The sequence below is a fragment of the Leopardus geoffroyi genome, chromosome A2 (assembly GCF_018350155.1).
Source record: "Leopardus geoffroyi isolate Oge1 chromosome A2, O.geoffroyi_Oge1_pat1.0, whole genome shotgun sequence".
Lineage (NCBI taxonomy): Eukaryota > Metazoa > Chordata > Mammalia > Carnivora > Felidae > Leopardus > Leopardus geoffroyi.
In genome coordinates, this window is record NC_059331.1 from 82,831,109 (window position 1) to 82,848,285 (window position 17,177).

The 17,177-nt window shown below is 42.5% G+C and overlaps 1 protein-coding gene and 1 long non-coding RNA gene across 11 annotated transcripts in view; one reads left to right on the top strand and one right to left on the bottom strand.

Annotated features, from left to right (window-relative positions):
- The first annotated feature begins 1,609 nt into the window (after positions 1 to 1,609).
- On the top strand, positions 1,610 to 11,504 carry LOC123606372. Its single transcript, XR_006716255.1, has 3 exons — positions 1,610 to 1,755; positions 7,233 to 7,386; positions 10,818 to 11,504. It is a non-coding gene; the product is annotated as an uncharacterized LOC123606372 (long non-coding RNA).
- The window catches only part of MAGI2 (membrane associated guanylate kinase, WW and PDZ domain containing 2), a 1,332,179-nt gene continuing 1,317,785 nt past the window's right edge, over positions 2,784 to 17,177 (bottom strand). For 7 of the 10 annotated variants that reach the window (XM_045494592.1, XM_045494594.1, XM_045494593.1 and 4 more), the window contains one exon: positions 2,784 to 5,731. In XM_045494592.1, coding sequence (XP_045350548.1) covers positions 5,058 to 5,731 — 674 coding nt within the window. In that variant the 3' untranslated portion in view covers positions 2,784 to 5,057. The remainder of the gene's footprint in view (positions 5,732 to 17,177) is intronic. The other 3 variants (XM_045494599.1, XM_045494601.1, XM_045494600.1) reach the window with 2 other exon arrangements.

Sequence of the window (17,177 nt, forward strand, 5' to 3'; positions counted from 1 at the left end):
ATAAATGTGAGTGCTGTTTGTTTTTGTTTTTGTTTTTGTTTTTGTTTTTGTTTTTTTTGAGTGCTAAGTTTTAGATAGGAACCCTACCAGGGCTTCTGGATGAAGGAAGCCATTGCCCACTTGAATATTTCTTACCGAGGCTCTCTACTTTGATCTCTTGATTCTTCTTCAGGAGGGCTGCTTTCTCCAATTGTCTTTGTTTCTACACCCCTAGGTAATGTACCAGAGTGAAAGGCAGGGCAGATGACAGGCTCATCCTGCTTCTCTAATTCAAAGGGTCCTTGCACTGGGCAGGTGGCAATGGGGAACTGGCCATCCTCAGGTTTGAAATGCATAAAAATAGAAGTTGAATATCTGAAAATTTATTTCATTTAAGCTGTCCCTGCCTACGTACCCCCTAAAAAGTCTCTTTGTATCCCAGGAATGTGTGCTTCTCCACATGAAGGCAGTTGACCTGGGATGAAACCACAGAGGGGGTTCAATTTCCCTTCACACAGATACACCTTGTTAGGGTTTTAGTAAATTTACCTTCCACTGAAGAAAGAAAGTCAAAGGTCACTTTGTTGCATCACAAGATTGCCAGGTTTTTCCAAATGAAATCACTCTTGGAGAGGCAGTTTCATCAGAAGCAAAGATAACACCAAGCTATTAGAAAACACAGATGATGCCCATGTGTGGTCGCCAGTTCCCCTCCCCTGAGTGGCAGGACACACTTAAGTTTTTATGAAATCCCTGATAACTGAGCTGTTTAGGTGAAATATGCCACCAAATGCCCAGCAAGGGGTCGGCTTAATTCTGCGATGTTGCTCCGTTGTTTATACTCAAATGCTTTCCACCCAGCTTTTTACCACCAATAATCATAACCATAATCTTTACACATTTAATTGGTGCCCCAAATGAACTAGTCACAATGCAGAACTCATCATTAGACTTAGGACCCTTACTATTCTTAGCCTCAGAAAGCACTCTTGTGATTTTACAGGCATCCTGTCTGGCACTGTGGTTGTCTGAAAAAGAATCTTTGTTAAGTCCAAGTTCTTCAGCAATTAGGTCATTTGATTTTGCCATGAGTTTGACCTGAAAAAGAGTAATATCACTAGGGTAGGGCAGATTCACCTTTGGATAGCCCCCAGCTTACATGGTTTGGGGCAAACTCACCAAGAAAGAATAGAAAATTTCAAATGGCTTCAGGGCTCTTGCAAGCTCTAGTTTCTTCACAGCAAATCCACCTCCAGTGCAAGAACAGCTATCAGGTTTCTGGCGGAGGGCCTCACGCTTTGAATACACATTTGAAGCTATTCCAGGCACGTACGGACTTACGAGCCACACGCTTTTCCATCCCTGGGGTCTGTATGATCCACTGCTTGGAAGGTGAATCAGACCCTGATAAAAGCAAGCGAGGGGTTCTCTGCTGAAAGTCTGGCCGTTCTTCCAAGAAAGAGGCTGCAAATTGGTGGGCTGTGGGCCAGACTGGGTCTGCAGATGGCTTGTTGTGGTAGTGTTTTGTCTTCTGGTTCAGTGTTTCTTAAAAATGTGTATTAAACTTGTCAAACTATAAAAACCACAAAATTGCAAATAAATAGCTGATTTTTTTTTCCTTCCTTATGAAACCAAAAGGCTATTCTACGGTGGACTTAGACCTGACAAAAGTGACAGCTTTAGAGGAGGGACATGTTTGTCCATTGGCCCGGTCCCCACCTGGCTGTCTTCATTTTTTCATATTTCCTGCCTGACCTTGGAGCCATTTGATTCATGGTAAGGCCCTTGTCCAGGCCTGCTGCCTTGCCTCTCAATGTCGTCCTGCTCTGTCCCTGTCCTAATCCCTTTGGTCTCTGATTTCTAATCTTTCCAATGTCCTAATTACTTCTAATGACTTTTGTATTTTTTTTCTTTTAAAATAGTAATTAGCTGTGCATCATTAATACGTGCAACCTGTTTTGTTAACTACATTGTTTTAGACGTCTTTTGCTTTTTCAGCTTGTGCTTGCCTTCTTAGATTCGTTCATTTTATGAATGACACAAATGCCTTAACTTTTGTGCTTGATTTCACACTTGGTGTCAGCTTCTTCCCTTTTCTAAAAGTGACACATGTTAAATTTTTAAAAAATTAACAGTGAAGTAAAAGCAGTCAGTTTGGGAGTTTTAGGCCTCCTAGTGACATCACTGGGAGGTCCCAACAGGATTGGGATTGCTAACTGCTTCTCTGGATTGTGATCTCTGTGGTGGCCGCCTTGCAGTCCTCCCATAACCCCGTAGACGTCTCTCCCTAGCGTATGCTCTGCAATAAACTGCAGAGGGCATCTGGACTTCTACACTACTGTTCACTAAATGTTGACTTCTACATAAACTTCTCTGGATTTTACATGAAAAAATTTCAGAATTAAAAGGAAAACATGTGATGGGATATATTGTTGATTGATACCTGACATCCTTTTTGAAAAAAAAAGGGCTCAGTATCAATCAGTGTAGCAAGCAACAGAAACATACTGCCAGTTCACAGATGGTGTAGTTAGCTGACAGACAAGTACCAACTAGAGAGTCTTTGAGAAAACTCTCCATTTACTTGGGCAAATAAAGTCAACAGTTTCTTTCTTTTTTTTTTTTTTTTTTTTTTCTGTATAATTCCACTACATTTAGGTTCAGGTTTGAAAAAGGAGTCCTGTTTGGGGGCATTAAAATTACACTCTAAAAAAATCTATGAAAACTGCAGTTTAAAAAAAATTAACCCCCAGTAATTACTGACTTCAAATTAACACACAGCCTACATAGTTGGAAAAAGAAAAGATTTTTGGATATATATTTTATTTGACAGTGTTTTAGAATATCATACAGTAAACAAGATTTCTGTAAAAGTTAATTTATCCATAGTGGTGCGTTTCATAAAAATAGTTGCTCACTTACAGTCTTTCTGTGACTATTAATACATGGAATTATATTTATAGAGATACAGCTGTACAGGGTAAATTCACAGCTAACACTACACAGATATATTATTTGGAATGGGATTTAGATGATGTGCTGTCTTCACAGGTTATGGATTACAGCCGCATAAAGCAATTACTGCACGAGTAGTAGCTGTGAACTGTGCAAATTAGAATTTATGCAAGCGTAATCTCAACTTTTTTTTATCCTTTTGTAACACATGAAAAATAAAGGTCAGAGGATACAGTACTGGGACGTGCAGCTACACTACAGAAGCATTGTCCAAAACCAGATTCAATAAATTAATGGCAAACTATACTGGATTTCTAGTCCAGGGGAGAAAGACTAAATTTGAGATTAAACCCAAAGTATTGTAAACTGCTACATGTGTTTGTGCTTTTGTTTATGTTGAATGGATTCCATTTTTGGAAATTGCTTTTACAAGCTGCAAGATTCTTCACTTGAGGCTTTCAACCATATTCTCTTCTTGTCAAACAACGAAACTACTCCTATGCCTGATGGAAATTAAATGGCTAGTGCTCAGGTTACTGCAATTTACAGAGAGGGAAAGAGTCAGCTGAGGGAGGCTATTATGTGTGACCCCCTGTGATGGACCTGATCTCCCGTTTTACTTATTTGACTACAAGTGCAGGGAGGTGAGGCTTATTTGCATTTGAACTCCTGTAAGGGGCAGAATATGGGAAGGATGCAGCCTCATTCATTCAGGACAAATTAAAGAGAAACTGCCCTCAGAAACATTTTGCCTTTTTAATATGTGTAGCTACAAATCAGTACCAATGGATAATTAACTGAGGGTAACATTTTACAAAGAAATATTAAAACGGCAGGGAAGAAAGAATTTTACTAGGGAATCAACCATAGATTGATGAAGATAAACGGAAACACCTAGAGGTTGCTAAAGAAATTTAAAAATGACAAAGAATACAAAGACAAGAAAGCAAACCAAATGAAAATAAAAGGAGAAAGACTAAAGAACAATAAGCAGAAAAGAATGCTAAAAGGTTCACATTCTTTGATGAAAATAAATTGGTCATAATGATTTTTTAATATCAGGGATTCATTATAATCTGAGAAATACAGGAGAAACACTTTGTCTCTGCTCTATCAAAGTGAAAATGAAGCAATGGAAAGAGGATTAAAAAGACAATAAAATAAGTGAAAAATAACACTGCTGTCAAAGAAGCTACTATCTCTGCTAGCCTGAGACAATAGGAAAGCCTTTTCATAAAGGAACTGCAGCGTTGCCAATCTTGATTAAACAAATTGTGGTCCTTCAATTATAAAATGCGTATTTTAGATGAAAACCAATTAAGATCTATGAGCTAAACTGCAAAATTCTGACTTATGGCAATCTGTTCCCTAAGATACAATTTTCAAACCTTTTTTTTTCCTACCACTGAAAATGTACAGAAATATGATTTGATCACAGAAATGGCAGTAAAAATGGCATCACACCAATGAATTCACTAGATTTCTAACTCGTCCTGCAGTACGCAGGGAACGTTGCAGCTAATACCGGTGATGGATGCCACGAGTGAGCCATGGAAACAGGTCATGGGCGAACAGTTCTGAATGTTTCAAAGAAACCTTTTAACCCCTGTCTAGATATGTCGAGAACAATTTATTTACAACTCTTTAGATCAATTAAAAGATATAATCTTGTCTCAGTTTCAGCTTGCTCCGTGCAGTTTGATTTTTAAGGCGATATTCCAGTTTGTGATTGCTCTTAACTTGTCCAGTTTCTTGATATAAAGTTTGGATGGCATCCAAATCCTTCATGCAGTGGGGGTAATTTTTTTTTTCTTTTTTTCTTTTTACTAAAGCTACACTGCACTGTCTCTCTGTGATGTTCTTCACGTTATTTTGGTTCTTCCATAGCTGCCAAAGCCCCCAAAATGGAACCAGGGGCTTTAGGATCAGTTTAGGTCTGCGCGTGGACGCTGTACGGCCCATGCTCGTTGGACACGTGGGACTTCACGTCGATGCTCCCAGGCCTTGGTGCCTCGTGGATCTATGCGTGTGACAGTGAAAATAAATTAAAACGCCGTGAGACGGAACCTAAGAAGAACGGCCTGCAGGCGTCGAGGCGGGGCGGCGGGCTGCTGCCGCGCGGCTCATCTGCCCGCAGCCGAGGCGCCGGGCTTCAGGACGCCCGGCAGCTTGTCGGAGCCGGGCACTTTCCAAGGCCCCGGCGCGACGGCGGCTTTGCGCGCGGGGGCGCCCCCCGGGGGCCGCGCGCCCTGCCGGGGCCCCGCGCGCGCGCCCGCCCTGCCCTCGGCCTCCCGCGCGCCCGGGCGCTCCGCGCCACCGCCACGGCCCGGGCCCGCGAACGCGGGCGCAGCCCCGGGGCCTTCGCGCCGGCCGAGCTCGGAGCCCACCGCGGCGCGGGGCCCCTCCTTCCCGCCGGCCCGCGCCGCGTCCGCCGCGTCCGCCGCCGCGGGCCCGGGCGCCCTGGCCTCCGAGGAGGGCCTGCCGGCCTCGGGCCGCCCCTGGCCGCCTGGCGCCTCCTCGAGCCTCGGCCGAGCGGCCCTCTGCGGGCTGGCCGAGCGCTCCCTCTGCTCCCCGAGGCGCTGCTTCTTCTGGCCGCCGGCTGAAAGCTCCTTTGGTTTCCTAACGTCGTGTTCCCTTTTGATATCCCAAGTTGGGTCTGGGCCTATCTGGTGGGAAGGGTCGGAGGGTGGGGCTGGATGTGATGGAGAGAATGGAGAGAGGACGTCTTCGAGGGAGACGCCTACTTCCGGCAGACCTGGGGAGGCGGCAGCGGGAGAACTCCAGCAGTTGGGTTCGTCTGTGGGACAGGAAGCACAGGCGTTAGGAGGCGCGCCTCGCAGCCTTTCCACGCTCCCGCGACCTCTCTCTCTCTCTACCTTAGGGACGAGAGCAGGCGGCCAGGGGCGACTGCTTTCAAGGTCCCAAGCCACCGCCGCTCCCACCCTCACTGCCAACGGGGCAGCCGGCCGTATCCCCGGGGGTTCTGTGTTCCCCGACTCATCTACCCCACCTCCTTCCCTCATTGATGGATCAGGGAGGTCATTGCTAACTAAGGTCGGGCCTGATCCGTCCCTCCGCCTTGGCCCCTTCTAGCTTCCTGGGGTGCCTTCAGGTCTGACAGCCCCGTGTGGATATAGGCTTGGCAACTAGAGTATCAGTGGTTCTCAAACTCGAGTTACACATCTGAATCACCTGGGGTAGTTGTGAAAAATACAGATTCCCAGGTGGCTAGTCCCAGAGAATTCCGTAGCTTGGGGCCCAGGAATTTCTCTGCATTTTTAACAGGCACTGGATGATTCTGAAGATGGTCCGAGAACCAAGCTTTGAGAAACACTGGTCTGAATCCTCTGGAAGAAGTTGGGACAGTGACTTTCAACCGTTAGGTGTCACTCAAAGCATAATTAGCTACCACCAGATGCTCTTGGAATTTGGATAAATTCATCAAAAAAAATTTACTGTTGTCTTTTGGAACTCACAGTCCTTAATTCTTTTGAGTAATCTTGACATTATAGCAGGGCCAGATTTAGAGAAATTCTTTCTTTCTAGGAAGCCTAGTTTCAACATTTATTTGGGGTTTAAAATCTCCCTACTTTGAGAAAGGACTTGAGACATTTATAACAACACACATACAAAATAGAATGATAAAAATGAGAAACGATTTTTTTTTTTAAAGGTCAGAGGCCAAGTAGGAGGACAGATGTGTTAGGAATCTGGGATGAGTTAGTTACTACTATGAGCACTAAAGTTTCTGGCCACTAAAGCAAAATTAAAGCAGGAAAATCCAATACAGTGATCCTTGGATATTTGTTAGGAGTATGTCCCCCAAACCTTTGGAAATCCTCAGATTTTGGACTGTCTTTCTAGGGCGTAAGTTTTCTCCACAGAACAGGTACACCGTCATGAGTGGGAACAAGGAGACCACATTGAAATCTGAATGCTGGGTGGCAGGAGAGGCTCTTCACTAGCCCCAGAGATTCTGTCCCACATACCAGCCTCAGTGCCTGTGGGTCAGATTCCCACTACTGGAACATTATGTGTCACAGACAATTAGAGGTTCTTATTCAGATTTAATCTGTGAATGTCAAGGGTCTACTTTGTTTAAAATTTGAGAATTCTTATCTGGTACCTTTGATGCTGATTTATAAAGAGATAAGGAGAAGATAAAGGCAGTGGGGTTGATAGTTCCAGAAATTCTGGTCACCTGTACAATATCAAGTCAGTTATAAAAAGTTTCTCCTTTGATGTGAAATTTGAATGGAGTATTTTAGGGCATAATATTCTCTTCCTTCTTTTCATAGACATATCCATTATCATGTTCACATGAGTAAAAAGTAAAAAGTCCTGGAAAAGAATGGGAAAACCTGGAATCTAATCCTGCCTCTGGCATTTACCAAGATGGGGTTTGAGATCAACTACTTGATCTCTCTGGGCCTCATTTTCTCCCTTTATAAGGTAAGGATGAAATGTTTACCTCACAGAGATGAGACTTGCACTTTCAAAGGGAAAATCACTTTGCAATGGGAGGACTATGACGATTTTATACACATAGTTGAGTCAGATTTTTCTTAGATGTCCCAGTTGTGGCCCACTTACAAACTGGGCCGCATTAACCAGCATACTAGCAGGTGAGGTTTTGAATAAGTGCCAGTAAATCAGCCATTCCCATATGCTGTGATTCCCATGTGCTGTGTTGCTCTACCCCGGGTAGACTTGGCTACCTCGAGGAATATTCTAAAATCCTCAAATGCAAATGTTTTCATTGAAAATTGGAGTATGTTCTGATTCTGGCTGGGGTAGCGTTTGAAAATGAAACCGTTAGAGCAAATGATAGTCCGTGGCAATTCCATCATACAGGATGATATTCCCTGAAAGAGTTAAAAGTGGTTTCCAAAAGGCCTAACTAGAGTGTCGTTGTGCAATGGTAATCTCTAGCTTGGACCGTGATAATGATAGTTCACTTTTAATATCTTTCTCCAACATTCCTCCCACCCCCACCTGGGCCAATTCCATCACTGTGGCAGAGTCAATTAGCTGGCCTTGAATTACTGTGAGATACAGGGAGGCTGATATTATTCACAGCATTTCCTGAAGGAGGAATTGGAGCAGAGAGAGGTTAAGTAATTTGACCAAGATGACAAAATGGGTCAGCCAAGAGTAAAATGTTGGGTTTCTTTCCTCTTTTGCACTTACTGAGAAAATTTTCCTAACATCTTGCCTTGCAAATAGGATCAAAGCATGTGAAATGGACATGCTCAATGGCCACTGCTGACCAACAGGGACTAGACCCCCTCACTAAACAGAATACTTAGCATTTATTTCTGAACATCTTACTTGTGATAATAAACTAGAAGGTGAAATCATTCAAAATACAAAGCACAAAAGAATACCTCTTATGATAAAAAGATTTCTCAAGTGTTTGTTTATAGATCATTAAATTCTTAGTGGGAGAAACTACATGCTAAAATATTCCAAGCTACTACTGACTGCGAGTATTAGTCAGAAACTAAAATGAACTAGATCTTAACATAAAATGACTTAAAGGATGGACATTTGTATAAGTGGCTTAATAGTTTTCATTTTTCTGGACAAGAATTCTCCATCTGAATACTGGCCATGAGGTGTCTGCACGAGGCAGGAGCCTGCAAAGCTGCGTATAAGCGCCAAGGCCAGCAGACAGCCCCTCCCCCACCTTGCCCTTTCACCGGCCTCATCCGGGTGACAGGAACCCTGGTGGTCAGGAAGAGTCCTACTCTAACATTTCAAACTCCAGTTTTCATGAAATCTTGATACACAATAACCAGAAGAAACAACCATATTTTGTTCTGCTTCCTTCAAACCTTATTTTCCTCCTGGCTCCTTCCCCCTTCTTTTTTTTTCTCCAACCCAGCCACCGCCTAAAGCATGTGATTGTGTTCATTTGCTGAGTCGGTGCCCAGGAAGATGAGCTGCCCACATTCTTCCTGTCTGAGATGTTCTAACCAGAACTGGAAATAACAGAGATGCATCCTAGGAAGACAAAATCAGCCATGTAGGCCTGCGGGGGTTTCTGCAGCCCCATTGTCCAAACAGTGTTCCCAGCCCAATGGGCTGAAATCAGAAAGGAAAAAGCCTCTTATTCCAACCTGACTTCCTCTACCTGCTCTTGTCCAGGTCACCAGTGATCTTTCTATTGGCAAGTCCAGAGGCCATCTCTCTGTATTCATCTTAATGCTTTATCTCACCACATTTCACTGCCAGAAACAAAGCCAACTCTGGGCTCCCATGACACTCTGTTCTCCTATTGTTTAGACTCTCTCTTGGGCAGTTCCTTCTCAATTTCCTCTTCTTTTACTTGACCTCTAAATGTTGGCATTCCTCAGGGGTTGGTCTTAGGTCATTTTCTTTCTTTATAGTGTCTCCTAGCTATTCTCCTCTATTCATGTGGCTTTTATACAACAGCAATACTCCTGAATGTTTCTGCTGAGCTCTATGCTACGAGCTCTGGGCTGGTGTGTCCACCTGCCTATTTGCTGTCTCCACTCGGATCATTCACTGGCATCTTCATTTAACAGGTCAAAGGTGGAAATCTTTTCTCCCCAAGCCTATTCTGCACTCTTTCCTCATTTCCCCATCTTGGTGAGTGGCACAACTATCCCCTGGAGTCATGCTTGATTCCTTTCTCTCCCTCACCTCACAAATACAATCCACCCACAGTCTTATCAGTCTTATCTTCAAGTATACTTGGACTCTTACCACCTGAGGTCAAGATTTAGGGCACTCCCTAGAAGAACTGCAACCAGTGTGGGCTGCCCAAGATAAACACAGTTAAAAACAGCCATGGGTGTGCCTGGGTAGCTCAGTCAGTTAAGTGCCTGACTTTGGCTCAGGTCATGATTTCATGGTCCGTGGGTTCCAGCCCTGCATTAGTCTCTGTGCTGACAGCTCAGACCCTCGAGCCTGTTTTGGATTCTGTGTCTCCCTTTCTCTCTGCCCCTCCCCCATTCACACTCTGTCTCTCAAAAATAAATAAACATTAACAAGAACTTAAAAAAAAAAAGACTGTAGTGTGGACCTCTTTCATAACCCCTTGGCAATACTGTTGAAGACAGAAAATTCAAAAATGAATTTCAGTGCTGTTCAGACAAGAGAAGTGTAGGATACACACCCTCTCCTGAGCTCAGAGCTCAGGACAACTAACCTAGTTCCCATAACCAAGGATGTACGTTCCAAGCCACTGTTTCTCACAGGGCTACTCCCGTAATCCACTCTTCTCTTTACTTCTAGTCTGGCCTACTACTAATTATTCTCCATACAGCACCCACAAGAATCTCTTTGCGACACAAAGTAGACCATGTCATTCCTTTGCTTAAAACTTCAGTGGATTCTCAATGCTGTTAGATGAAAATGCAAAATTAATATCATAACCCACAAAAGTCTGCATGATCTGGCCCCTGCCAGACTCCTCAGCTTCATCCCCATTTATTTTCTATTCTCCACCCACACTGGCCTTCGTTCAGTTCCTAAATGCACCAAGCGCCTTCTCTATCCTGGGATATCATTACTGATTCTTCTGCGCAGAAGGTTCTCCCCCCAACTATTCACATGGTGAGTTCTTTTTTACTCTTTAGGTCACTTAAATATCACCCTAGAGGACCCAATCCAAGGTAGATATTGTGCTGTCCTCAAGAGCATCTTGCTTTTATTTCCTAATAGTAATTATAATTTGTAATTATATATCTGCCTGCTTATTTGATTAATATCAGTTTCAACTACTAGGTGGCAAATCTTCACGAGGGCAATGGCCACCTTGGTCTTGTTTATCACAGTGGGAATTACTAGTGTTTGACACAGTGATAAAGGCTCAGTGAATATTTGATGAACAAATCAATCTGTTCCACCCACAGAAATGGAAGACTTGAAACCAGATGCCTACTTGAGCAAATACTTCAGAGAAGATCTTCATTTAGAGGGTAATCAGCAAAAAAAGGTTTGTGTCTATGACTTTTATCAGTTTTCAGAGGGGGAGGATGGTGGTGAATTGCTAGTGTGTATTTGAAGTGGGAAGGGAAATCAGTAAGTTTGGGGCAGGAATGCAGAGGGAGGACGGCAGCCACAGAAAGGGCACTGGGAAGAGTTCTTGGCTTTCTTCAGTGGTCCCTGGGATGGAGAGAGATAGAGAAGCTCTATCTCAGTTTAGTTCTAAACTAAAGAGACATAGAGAAGCTCTGGGTGGAGAACAGGCAGTTTAGTTCTCCTGACTTTTAACAGATGTTCTTTCCCTTGTTAATCTTCTCAGCCATGATGATGTTGCTTAAAGGAGCTTTATCTCTGGGGAGTCATTACTCACTATGCCAGTGAATGTTCAGATGAACCACAGGCAAGACGGACCCTCAATAGCTCACACTCTATTGGGGGGCAGATGCAGGTCCCCATCCTAAGTTAGGATTAAGTTTCTTCCCCCTTCTTATTGTTGGTTCCAGTCACTTTGGATCTCTCCTAGAAAATAGACTGATTAGGGGTGCCTGTGTGGCTCAGTTGGTTAAGCAGACTGACTCTTGATTTTGGCTCAGGTTCTGATTTTGTGCTTCATGAGATCGAGCCCCGTGTGGGCTTTGGATTCTCTCTTTCTTTCTTTCTCTTTCTCTCTGCCCCCCCCCCACTCTTTCTCTCTCACTCTAATAAATAAATACTTAAGAAAATAGACTGATTAATATGTAATTACATATTATTAGTATACATGTACACAAATCATACACACACTCATACACATACTGTTATCTTTGAGTTAAAAGATGTGTGATCTCTTGACTTTATCTTGTAGGAACCCAGCAATATTGACAAATAAAATGTTGTATTGCACTTCATGTGCCTGAGATTAAAAAAACAAGCAAACAAAAAAACCTCATCTACTGTGTTTCAACAGCTTGTTTCTTTTATGGAATATAACTCAAGTGACGGTAACCAGAGAAGTGACCCACTAGGAAGAGACTACTTATTGCCATAAATAAGTATCTGCAGGGGTGCCTGGGTGGCTCAGTCAGTTGAGCGACCGACTTCGGCTCAGGTCATGATCTCACGGTTTGTGAGTTCGAGCCCCGTGTTGGGCTCTGTGCTGACAGCTCAGAGCCTGGAGCCTGCTTCTGATTCTGTGTCTCCCTCTCTCTCTGCCCCTCCCCGACTCATGCTCTGTCTCTGTCTCAGAAATAAACATTAAAAAAATAAGTATCTGCACTACTGGTTTTCCTAGGTGGTTCTTATCTCCAGGAAAAAAAGAAAAAAAAATTGTGCAGGAGAAGAAAATGTAAGGAAATCAAGGAAGAGTTAATTTTATCCGGTGCAGAAGGGTGAGGGAGACACCATAGAAAGGAGCCAGGGATTGCTGCAGAGGAAGGAGGGCTTGTCTCCTGCCCCACACCTCACCTAATAGCCCTAGTGTTTCCAGCTTTGGGCTGATTGGTTCCCACACTTCTCTCCTCCTCCCAACACAGGGCAGGTATGCAGAGCTAATGGCTGCCTTTTGGATTAGTGTTCAGGAAAGTAACAATAGTATTACCACTATTGTATGACTCATAACAGCAACAGGGAACATTGAGTGAGGTGCTTCCTAGATACATCACTCTTCTAATATATTTACCCACATGCAAACTTGTACGTTTTACATACAAGTAAACATACAAGCCTGTTCCAGGCTACCTAGCTGGTCAGGAATGGAGCAGGTTGTTGAATGACTTTCTCAGTTGGGTGGTAGTCTACAAACTCAGCTGAAACACTATCACTAGACTCCTTTGCTATTCTCTATTTTGATTGTGAAATGGGGCTCATCTCTTCTTCTGGGGCAGTAGCAGAGAAACTTCTATCTCAAGTGAGTCTGTCAGAGGCAAATCCATCGTTCTTCCAAATGGAGACTCTGAAATGCCATTTGTGTTTGAACCTTGGACACAGAAGGGTGGGCACCATAGTTAAGGTGTTGATTTGTGGAAATGTTGGAAATATGAGCTAGAATTGGAAGATAATGAAATTAGATTTCTTAAGAGCAGGGATAATACTACATACTTCAAAAAAGACCGTCACAGTGTCACACTTTGACCTGGACTGAATTGAAAATACTCCCACTAGATATTGGAAAACACTGGGTCAGTTTGAGACATACTTTTACTGCTCAAATGAATAAAATCATTTTGCAAAGAGATCCATGGATTTGGTAAGTGTTCCTTCTTCTTATGAAAACCTTTCCTATTGCAACCTACAGTTGGCTGGGTTAGAGGATACTGATGTGGCTATACTGAACTACAGTCTCTTGTATTTTAGAATATTATAGGAAAATATAAAAAATGATTACAGTAGATCAAAGGACAGTAATGTGAAGTCATTTGGTGTTCAAAAGAAAAATCTTTTAAAGATGTGTCCAAACCATAATGGTTCATTTGGATCTGTTCAACCATCACCAAGGCGATTGCTTTTTGTAACAAAATACAAAGAAAAATGTGCCTTTAAAAAACTTCTGAACACATTAATTATTTTATTTTGCTTCTGCTCTTTCTGAAGCATTGCTTCCTGAGGCATTGTTAATGGCATTCAAACATGTATTTGTTTCATCTTTCTTACCAGAGAGATGCAAACGAGGTGTTAGAAACATCAATAACTTTAAAAATCGTGACCCTATTTGGTTACTGCTGCTTCACATTTGTACTCATTTTAAGAGCAGCAGTACACCTGTGGCAAACTTGACCTCCAGGGCTGAAGGGGCTATTGATAATGGAGCTACTGTTTACTGAGTGCTTCATCTGTAACAGGAACTGTGCCCTGTGTGCCACATACATTATCTTTTCATCCTCACAATGGTCCTGAGCAATATGGTGCTATTATCCCCACTTTACAGATGAGGAAACTGAGGTTTAGATACCTTAGTCAATTTTCCAGGACCACTCAGCTGGTAAGTGAGAATCAGGACACCTGACTACATAACTCCAGAGCCCAAGCCCAAGCCACTATTCTACTTTGGTGCTAACTTTTTCCACATCAGGACACACGTAGAAAAATATATTATTTAGTGCATTAGAGTAAACAGATGGAAATGATCAAGGTCTGAAAACACCAGCCAAGCCCTTCTATATGCCCCCAGGGCCAAAAGGAGTCAATATCTTGATGTAACTTATCAGAAGTGTGTCATGGAGAACAGATTAGGAAACTCAGTTCTGTTTTTCAATGAGGGAAAATCTTGATGACTCACATTGACCTGGGAATGTGGGGATGCTCAGGAATCACTCTCAATTAGTAAAATATCTGCATTCCGGGATATATGAAAAATATGTTGGCTTGTTTATTTTATGGATGTTTTGGAGAGCAACACATTCTTCTTTTCAAATAAAATCTTAAATGAAACCCACTATGTAAACAAATAAAAATGGAACCACTTTGGTTAGGTGAGGTGGATCCAAAGCCTCTTGCCATTCACCCACCTCCCACCTGTGCTGGGCTATTTGTTTTTGTGGGGTTTCTTGGTAATAAAACCCTCTTCTGCATTCCTTAATCCCCATCACCTATTCCACCCATGCCCCACCCACCTGCCCTCTGGTAACTATCACACCTGAACTGGTCTTTAGGCCCTTTCTTGGGGAAACCTGAAGCTCCAATAGACAGTTTGAAAATCACTACATGAAGAAGAGGTGTCTCCCAAAGCCGCTGTTAAAATGCAAAACTCCCCAAGCAGGAGTGGGAAGAGGAGAGAGTCAGGGAAGATTTCCGTGATAGATTTTTTTTTTTTTTTTCTACATGTTAGTAGCTGGGAGTTGGACTCCAGAGAAGGGAGACAAAGCACAGGGAAGTTTTGCTGGAGAAAGGGGATGGAAGTGTCTGTACCACAGCTGGCAAGCACAAACTACCTTTCCATAATTTGGCTGGTGCTGGTTTACTCAGCCAGAGCCTCAGCTGACAGTTCACAGTCCCACTGAGCCAGCAGTGGCCCTCCCAGCCCTCAGGAAGGATAAGTCAGCAGTTAGTGGAGGAAGGAGTATCAGTGACAGGCCAGGCTCAAACCCTCGTACTGCCACTTGGTGTGAACTTGGGCAAGTCATTTAACCATTCTAGCCTCAATTTCTCAGGGAACTGGAAAACTGGGAGTTAAGGAATAACATCTGCCCTGCTTCCCTCCCAGGGCTGTGATCAAAGGAAACAATACATATATGGATGTTTATATACATATCGGCCATTGTATTAATAGTTAAACCCAATTTTTAGAAAGGGCAAAAGATTTGAATTTTCACTTCACTAAAGGTGATATTTGAATGGCAAATCAGCACATAGGATGATGCTCAACATCCCCAATAGCAAAATGCAAATTAAAACTACCGTGAAATACCACTACACATCTATTAACATGGCTAAAGTAAAAACCAAAACCAAACAACAACCTGAAAATAACTGGCAAGGACGTGGAGCCACCAGAACCGTCACATGATTCTGTTGGAAATGAGAAGTGGAACAGTGCCACTTGGGAAAACAGCTTAGCAGTTTCTTAAAAAGCGAAACATTTAGTTACCCTACCACTCCACGATCCTGCTCTGAGGTATCCACACAAGTGAAATAAAAACTTAGGTACACACAAAAACCTGTATGCGAATTTGCCTAGTGGCTTTATTCTTATTCACCAAAAACTAGAAACAACCTGAAGGTCCATCAACTGGTGAACGGATGAACACACTGTAGCACGATGGATAGTCTCAGCCACGAAATGGAACAAACTATCTGCCCAACAGCATGAGTGAATCTTAGTTGTGTCATGCCAAATGAAAGATGTCAGCTCCAAAATGTTACATTCTGTATGATCCCCTTTATATGACATTCTCGAATATTAAAACTAAAGGGGCAGAAGACTGATAAGAAGTTTCTAGAAGTTTGGGGTGGGGAGAGGCTACCACGCGAAGAATGGGAAAATTGTGGGGGATTCTGGAACTGCTCTGTATCTTGCGTATGATAGTGATTATATAGCTGTATGGATTTTTCAAAACGAGTGGAATTGTATACTGAAAAGGGCAAATTTTACTGTATGTAAATTATACCTCAATTTTTTTAAGGATCTTTTTCTTTTCTTTCCTTTTCTTTCTTTCATTCTTTCTTTCTTCCTTTCTTAATTTATTTTTTTAATTTACATGCAAGTTAGTTAGCATATAGTGCAACAATGATTTCAGGAGTAGATTCCTTAATGCCTCTTACCCATTTAGCCCATCCCCCCTCCCACAACCCCTCCAGTAACCCTCTGTTTTTTCTCCATATTTATGAGTCGCTTACGTTTGTCTCCCTCCTTGTTTTTATATTATTTTTGCTTCCCTTCCCTTATGTTCATCTGTTCTGTGTCTTAAAGTCCTCATATGAGTGAAGTCATATGATATTTGTCTTTCTCTAATTTCACTTAGCATAATACCCTCTTGTTCCATCCACGTAGTTGTAAATGGCAAGATTTCATTCTTTTTGAAGAATGAAATACTTCAAAAGTAATACTCCATTGTGTGTATATATCTATATCTATATCTATATACCACATCTTCTTTATCCATTCATCCATTGATGGACATTTGTCTTCTTTCCATACTTTGGCTATTGTTGATAGTCCTGCTACAAACTTTGGGGTGCATGTGTCCCTTCGAAACAGCATACCTGTATCCCTCGGATAAATACCTAGTAGTGCAATTGCTGGGTCCGTAGGCTACTTCTATTTTTAATTTCTTAATATGCCTCAATTTTTAAATGCGAAAAAATTAATAGTGTTGAGAAACTGTTTTTAAGCCTGGTGGGAAGAAGTCTTCTTAAATTGGTTACACCGTTTGCAAATAATGTCACCACCACTAGTTTGCTTAGTAACCTCCCTGTTTTCCTCATTATTGCACTAAGGTAAGTCTTAGCCTGATGAAACTGATGATGAATTCTGAGTTCCCAGAGTTAGCAGAATCCAAAATGAAGAGTTTTTTTTTAATTTTTATTAAAAAAATTTTTTTTTAACATTTATTTATTATTGAGAGACAGAGAGAGACAGAGCATGAGCATGGGAGGGGCACAGAGAGGAGGAGACGCAGAATCTGAAGCAGGCTCCAGGCTCTGAGCTGTTAGCACAGAGCCCGACGCGGGGCTCCAACTCATAAACCGCAAGATCATGACCTGAGCCAAAGCCAGATGCTTAACCAACTGAGCCACCCAGGCACCCTGAATTGAAGAGGTTTTACACTAATCTTTAGAATGCATCTTTAATCTTAAAGCTTTTTTAGATCATT